This window comes from Cyprinodon variegatus, unplaced genomic scaffold (assembly GCF_000732505.1).
Source record: "Cyprinodon variegatus isolate N-32 unplaced genomic scaffold, C_variegatus-1.0 Scaffold1331, whole genome shotgun sequence".
NCBI lineage: Eukaryota > Metazoa > Chordata > Actinopteri > Cyprinodontiformes > Cyprinodontidae > Cyprinodon > Cyprinodon variegatus.
Window position 1 is genome coordinate 112,123 of NW_015151784.1, and position 7,500 is coordinate 119,622.

Consider the following 7,500-nt stretch of genomic DNA (forward strand, 5'->3'; position numbering starts at 1 on the left):
CTTGCTCCCAGGAAAAGAACCGGTGAGGAGGCCCCTGGGGCGCTACAGCCTTTACTTCCAAGGGGACAAATCCTCCTCACTTTAACATACCGCAATTTCTCACCTAGGGGTGTTACGTATATTCTAAATGAGCAAAATAAAGGGTATGTTTCCTCACTGGTTAAAGTCAGTGGCTCTATCCGAACAAAATTGGTAAGGGCTCTTAAGGACTCCAAAGAGAAATGTTGCCATGATAAGGCTGACAGAAACGTGTAGGCTGTAGTTGGAAAAGTAGCCTGTATGGTTTCCTTCACAGGTTCTTTAGCACAGTGAACACTATGACACCCCACATACTTTGGGTGACAGATCTTATAAGCACAGTATATCTCATGAAAATAAAGATAAATATATTTTTTTACTTGTTTTTTTGAACTTCTTTTATAGCTGTAGCGCCAAATTTACCAGCATCATCCATGTCTCATAATGATGTCTGGATTAGGCACAGCAGTCTGAACTTCACTCTCTATCCTTAACTGCAACTTTATGGATTATCTGACTATAACCTAGAATAACAATAAACCCAAAAGCATTTGACTCGTGAAGGACCTTTAGCAGCTTGCTGTAATGAACTCAAGTTTTTTAATCCTATTTTTGCAAAGATAATCGATGTCTTTACAGTCCTGGCAAAAACAAATTTGCAACTTCTGCCAACTATTGGTGAAAATCTGTAGAGAAACAAATAAACGTGTGCTTTAGTGTTCAGATTGACTCTGTATCTGCAGCTGAGGATGACTGAGGTGCACGTTTCTGTCTGCAGGTCATTGGACTGAAGCCCCAAGGAGATCCATACATCAACTGTACCTCCAAGGTAACCAATCCTTCTATCCCACCATGCTCCTGTGAATGTTTTCATGTGTAGGCGTGTGGCGTAGCTGCTGTGAATGAGTGCAGTGACAGATCAGAGTTTCAATAACTCACAGTTTCTGTTTCACTGCCTGACAGAGAAACACGCCGCTGCAGATGCTTTACTTCCCACCTGAAGGCCGTCTGGATAAGATGTTTTTCCCGTACTATGGCAAGAACGCTCATGTAAGTAAATTCTGTTTGCTTCTCACATCAATATTGATGATTATGTGTTTAAAGATGAGGCGCCTCATACTGCTGTCCATGCAGACAGGACCTGCAAATAGAATGAGCTAAAGATCTAAACCCATAAAGGATTTCAGGTCATTTCTGTTCAGTTAATTTATTTTGCACTGGTTTTATGTAACTTTACTTCATAATATTGATTCTCAAACATATTTTCAGCCTTCAGCCTGACATTTCCTTGCATGGCCACATGATGGCGCCACTGTCATGTATGAAACTGAGCCTAAGAAGCTGAAGCTATAGTTTAATACTCTGACAGGAATATTCACTACACTGGCTTTATTATTGAGTGTATCTTCACAAACACATGAATTTCATTCTTCTCACATTCTTGATCCATTGGTTTTAATGTCATGTCTGCCCACCATTTGCTTTAACTCTTTTGAAAAGGCTATTCACATAACTAAAGGGTGGGTTTTTAGAATGTTTGGGTCGTTTTTCCAGAAGGGCGATTATTAAGTCAGAGGTTGGACTGGATGGCTGGGCGCACAGTCTCTGCTCTAATTCACCCAAAGCTGTTCTATTGGGTTGAGCTGGACTCATTTTCTTCCTCAGGTCCAGAATCTTGTTAAAAATGTTAAAAATGATCATTTTCCCAATAAAGTTTTCATATCCCCAGCCTCAATGTATGTTTTTACTTAAAGAAAGATGTCTAGTTTAACTCCTGAAAAATGACCAAGAGTCTTAATTTAAAACCCATTGTTTGAAGCTTAATAATAAAGGTGGATGCACACCAAACACCCGAACAAAAGTGACACCAGTAAAAATCTATGCTCATGCACAAAACCATTTTCCTTTATAGATCAAAGCTGGACCTCAATGAGGCAGAGCTCTTGTTCTGCCCTCTTAATGCCAACATTAAGCCCTAAATATTTCACGTCAAGCAACAAAGCACTTAGAGCTGTTGCTGATGACTTTTATTTTGAATGTAAGCTGTTTTTTTAACCTTATTTATTTGTGTAACAGGTATGCTCAGCAGTGCTAGCACATATCATAAAGTGGTTTCAGATCTGATAAAGTTAATCTACGATTAAAACATTATAATAGGTGAATTCAAATGTGATAGAAATTATAATACAATCAGCTCAGTTCCTCTGTCACCGTTTAAGTCAGTTATTTCCCCTTTTCCATAATGTCAGTACTTATATAGATGGATTTGAGTTGGTGAGAGAGACCACACATTTTCCTGAACAGTTAAAAAAAAACGTATAAATCAATCTTTGCGTGGAAGTTTGCCCCGGCCAAAAACATCCATCCATGGCGTTGGAACATGGGGAGACTCGATTTAACGATCCAGAAAGCATGTCTCCACTGCTCTAGAGTCCTAACACTGCATGCATGCAATTTTCAGCACTAGAAGTTGCTGCCTGATCATGTCAATCCATACAAGGATGCTCTCGGCTCACCCTTCCTGAGCTAATTTAACAACGTTTTGAGGCATGTCAACATGTACTGGTCCAAACTGTTGTGTCAACTGTTCCATTTTATAGAACATCACTAACATACTGGACTCAATGTGTGGGTGGGATCTCATCATGATGCCATGGTACTGAGCTTCTGACAGAGATCCATTTTTTGACAAAAAAGTATTACCTAGGTGACAGGCTTATTCCTGTCGAGGGAGTGGTTGTGACATCTGGATTAAAGCAAAGGTAGAGATGTAGTAATGTAAAAAAAATGGGTCAATATATAAAGCTATAATAAAAGAAATAGCCTTCCCTTGTTCCTCAGTGGGGAAAATTGAATTCCAGAGGTCAATAGTTTTTATTAAGTGTAATCTAGATGGGCCTCAAACCCATAATCTCTGACTTATGAAGCTAGTGCCTTACCAGTAGACACATGGGGCAGCGGACATATAAAAATAGCATCCTTCATATATGTTTCCTCTTTGATTTCTGTTTAAGTCGATCATCACCATCACTCTCACATGACTAACAACCCCCCATAGGGCTTTATAGAGTCCATTATATTGTAAAGTATGTTTGCATCTTCATAGATTCAGTTCTTAGATGATGATTACATTGGAGGATTCATTTTCACCTGAATGAAACCTTCTACTTATGGAACAGAAACAAGCCTCTTGTATTCAGACTGAAAACTTTTAGTCAATTAAATGATTTCAATTTTTCTTCTCAGTTAGGATGGATTCACTCACTAATGTGTTCAGTTAAGGATGTACTAGCCAAATGTTCCATTTTATTTTATTTTAGTCACTGATATGAAACACAAAATACAGACTAATTGATTTACATTTTATATGATTGTTATTTGGAGGTGGAAAAGCAGGTGAGGAGCAGACTAATTTATTTAGGGACCACCGTCTTTGATCTGAGGTGACCTTTGAAACAGAGTAGTGTTGAGTCTAACCAAACACTTCAATAATTCCACAAACAGAAGGGATAAAAGAAATAAAAAAAGAAAAACTGCAAGGAGTCCAGATCTTCTAATGAAAATAACAGGAAACAGACAGAAAGTTGCAAACGTATTAAATGTATGAAAAAAGTTGCAGATTGAGCAGCAGATAGCAACAAACTATGATTCACTTAAAGCCAGAAGAATTCAATAATGGGTTCCTGTCAGAAGAAGCATGTCCAGAAGCCTGGAGGATTGATCAGTTCTGGAAATATTGACCCTAATCAGAAAATGAACAGGAAATATGTCCCAGTAAAATTTTACATAAAGAAAGTTTTACTTAGAAACAGCAAAACATTTGCTGTTTCTAACCTTGATTTACGTTATTACATCATGTTCTACTCACCCATATGAGTTTTGTTTCATTTGGAGCCTTTAGGTTATATCCAAGTAACGTCTTCCTATGAGCCACGACTTGAAGGCAGAAACTAAACTGTTCATAATTTATAATTTATGTTACGCCAGCATTCATAACATGTAGGAGAATCACTGTCCCCCAGACATCACCGGTTATATTTTTTATATTTATATCTTTTAAAAACAAAGCTGAGTGTGTATGACGTCATCCGAGCGCCAGACTGGAGTTGTGACAGGCAGCCCGGGCCACAGGCGGCTACACTCTACTCCTTCTATTCATTCGGCGAGCTAATCTGAATCGTTCGATTCCATTTGGAGAGCGAGATCATCTGTGATAGTAGCACTAGACATCTTTCAGGCATGTGAGTAAAACTACTAGCAGTTCAGCGCACAGGATGAATGAATGGTAGCCGGTGCACACGGATGACGTCATACACACTCCGCTTTGTTTTTAAAAGATATAAATGAAAAAAATATAACCGCGGATGTCTGGGAGACAGTGATTGGCCTAAATGTTATGAATGCTGGCGTACCATAAAGAATAAATTATGAACAGTTTAGTTTCTGCTTTCAAGTCGTTGCCCATAGGAAGACGTTACTTGGATATTACCTAACAGAATATCTTCAGAACGGCTCCAAATGACACAAAACTCATATGGGTGAGTAGAACATGATGTCATAATGTAAAATCAAGGGCCTAATGTAAAAAAGAACAACGTTCCCCTTTAAAGTAGAGGAAAAACAAGGAAGATACTTTGAACTCTTACCTATGTAAAACCCATAGGAAAGAAAATAATGAAATAAAATAAAAAGATAAACTGTTCAGAAGAAGAACACATTGGAGCCAAAGAGAACATTTCCAGACACTTTGGGTTATGGCTTTAACACAAAGATAAAAGAAGATATTTTCCAAATTTAGTGCAAGTTTTAAACCTTTTCTTCTTCACCTAGTTGTCTTCTGCTGATTTCTGCAGATCATTGTGATCCCAAAGCAGATTAGAACCTTAACCTCTGAATGTTCCTGCAGCCTGATTACGTCCAGCCTCTGGTGGCCGTCAAGCTGCTGCTAACTAAAGAAGACTACAACGTGGAGCAGACGGTGGAATGTAAAGTGGAGGGAACCAACCTACGCAACAACGATGAGCGGGACAAGAATATGGGTCGGGTCACTTTCCGGGTTAAGGTCCTTCAGTAAATACTTGGTGCCATGGACTTCCTGATTTTACACAAAAACCAATTTTAAATTCAGGAAACCTTTAGCCCAGACCTGATCTGCTCCTACTCGTATGAATCTGGGTCATCTAATCAAATCTGGACCACTAAGGTTTAACCATACACTGCCAGAACCTTTGCAACCTCCTTGCGGGTCAGTCCAGTTTGACCGATCATCCAGCTGTTTACATGGATCCTGTTCAGACGCTGGGAACAGATCAGGTCTGATGTGGAAGCATGTGACCCCAGAGCACACCAGTGTGTTGTTTTTAGACTTTTCTATGTTAGTGAGATAATAAGAAATAATCTGATTCCTATTGTGAGTCGCAGGGCGGCGCAGCAGAGTCAGCCTGATCTAATAAACACTCCGGTTGCTGTTTCTTTAGCATTCACATGGTCTTAAAATCAAACAACCTGATATCCAGTCACCCAAACAGGAATCAGCTGCAATGTTTTCCATTATTCTGACTGAGGAGTTCAGGCTGTGCAGCAGAAGGTTTCTTGATACTAAGGAACAGATAAACTAAACCACAGGGCTGCTTCTTACCGACCTTCAAAAATTTAAGTCTCAGATTAATCATGACTGATTCATAGAAATAATAAAAAAAAAAAAAAATCAAAGATGTGTTTTTCAGGAAGTGGGTAAGAAACCTGCACTGGAAAAATCTAAATCCAGATAAGTCATTTGTTCTTAAAATAAGTGAATTTGTTCAGAAATCTTGCCAATGGAACCAGACAATTTATGGCCCATGGCTTTGACATCTCCTCAAGTGTAGCTTTGATGGTTGTGGCTGAAATCTGGTTAGTTTCTGCATTCATTTTGATCTAAACCTGATTGATGATTAAAGGCTTCCCCCAACCTCTAACCGGGAGTGACAGAACGGATTGCTGATCATCATACGGAGGTCGTTGGGGTGTGTAAACATTTGAGCTTGAATGTACCTTCAGCAGAGTACCAACTTAGCTCAGTTCACGAGTAGGAGGATTTGCACAATTATCAGGTCAGGTTGACTGCTTTTTTATCTTTCAGAATCATCATATTTTGGGGACTGGATGTCGATGGTACAGATATGCAGATTTCTGAAGAAAAAACAGAGAATTAAATGATTCATGATGACAAGAACCTTTTCTTCTCCAACCAGCTCCCCAGGCTTTTACTAAATGGAAAACAGAGCTGATGCACCACAGTCTCCTACCAGCTGATCCAGACTAATACTATATGTGATCGTTTACAAGTAAAAGCTACCAAAAGCATTTAGCGACCAAATAAAAGGAGACTCTCACTGCGCTGCCCTCCCCCATCTGTGGATGATTTAGCAAAAGAAAGATTTAAACCTAATACAGTTATTATTTTAGCAGATTGAATTATTTATTTCCTCTCGGATTCGTGAGATCATATTCATCAAGTGTATTTCCTTTCCGTTCATCAGCCTGTACAGTTTTTAAAATGTGAACTATGTGTGATTGTAATGAGTTCTGTGTGACCATTTAAACACCATGAAAAACATCAGCAGAGTTACAATTAGTGAAACGCTGTTACGACATCACCGCTGTTTAAATGTGCTGTGAAATCTTTTTGTTTTCTTCACAATAACAGAGAAATTGCTGTGAATTACATAACTGACATGATGATGATGATGTTCCTGTATCTGCTGGAGGAGCAGAAAATACCTGGACAAATGATTATTTAACTCTGCTCTAAATAAATTATACATCTTCTAAATGTTGTGCCCCCATTTTTTAGGCTGTGTGTTAAAGCTGTATGAGTTGGTTTTATGTATTAAAGCACATCATCTGGTACACAACAATTAAACAAAGGTGCAGCCATTAGTAAAACCTTAATATGAAGTTGATACGAAATATTATATCCTGCAGATAATGAATAAATGATTAACTAGAACGGGAGTTATAGTTAATTATTTAACTTATTCAAAATCGGAGCTGAAATCAATTTAGTGTTCTTAGTTGAGTAACTATAGCTTTAATTTGCTCACTTACCAGGGTTTGTGCCTTTCACCCCTGGATGGTTCCTGGACCAGCTGTTAAAGTCCAGGTATCTACACCTATTTAGTGACTTAGGCTAGGTTATCAGCAGAGCTATTAATTATCAATCAAAGAACTACTTATCTATATTTATTCAAACTGTTACAAAAAGAGGGTGGATCTGGCCCGAGTGATGAATCATTCGTAAATGAATTACAAACAACTGCGTGTTGAACAATGATGTCCTTATTCAAATAATTTAGGATTACAGAAATATAACATCTATGCAGAACACTGCACGCTATTAGAAAAAAAATGAGGTAGACCAAGTGACTAGTCTTGAAAAAAAAAGAACAAAACCCTAAGAGTCTGTTTAACTGGCTTCTGAGATTGTCCAAGATAAGCCAG

General features: G+C 38.4%; 1 protein-coding gene across 1 annotated transcript in view; it reads left to right on the forward strand.

Annotated features, from left to right (window-relative positions):
* The window catches only part of LOC107102854 (sodium/potassium-transporting ATPase subunit beta-3-like), a 13,578-nt gene extending 7,863 nt beyond the window's left edge, over positions 1-5,715 (forward strand). The window contains exons 5-7 of the mRNA XM_015402297.1: positions 797-847; positions 982-1,068; positions 4,925-5,715. Coding sequence (XP_015257783.1) covers positions 797-847; positions 982-1,068; positions 4,925-5,092 — 306 coding nt within the window. The 3' untranslated portion in view covers positions 5,093-5,715. The remainder of the gene's footprint in view (positions 1-796; positions 848-981; positions 1,069-4,924) is intronic.
* The last annotated feature ends 1,785 nt before the right edge of the window (positions 5,716-7,500 follow it).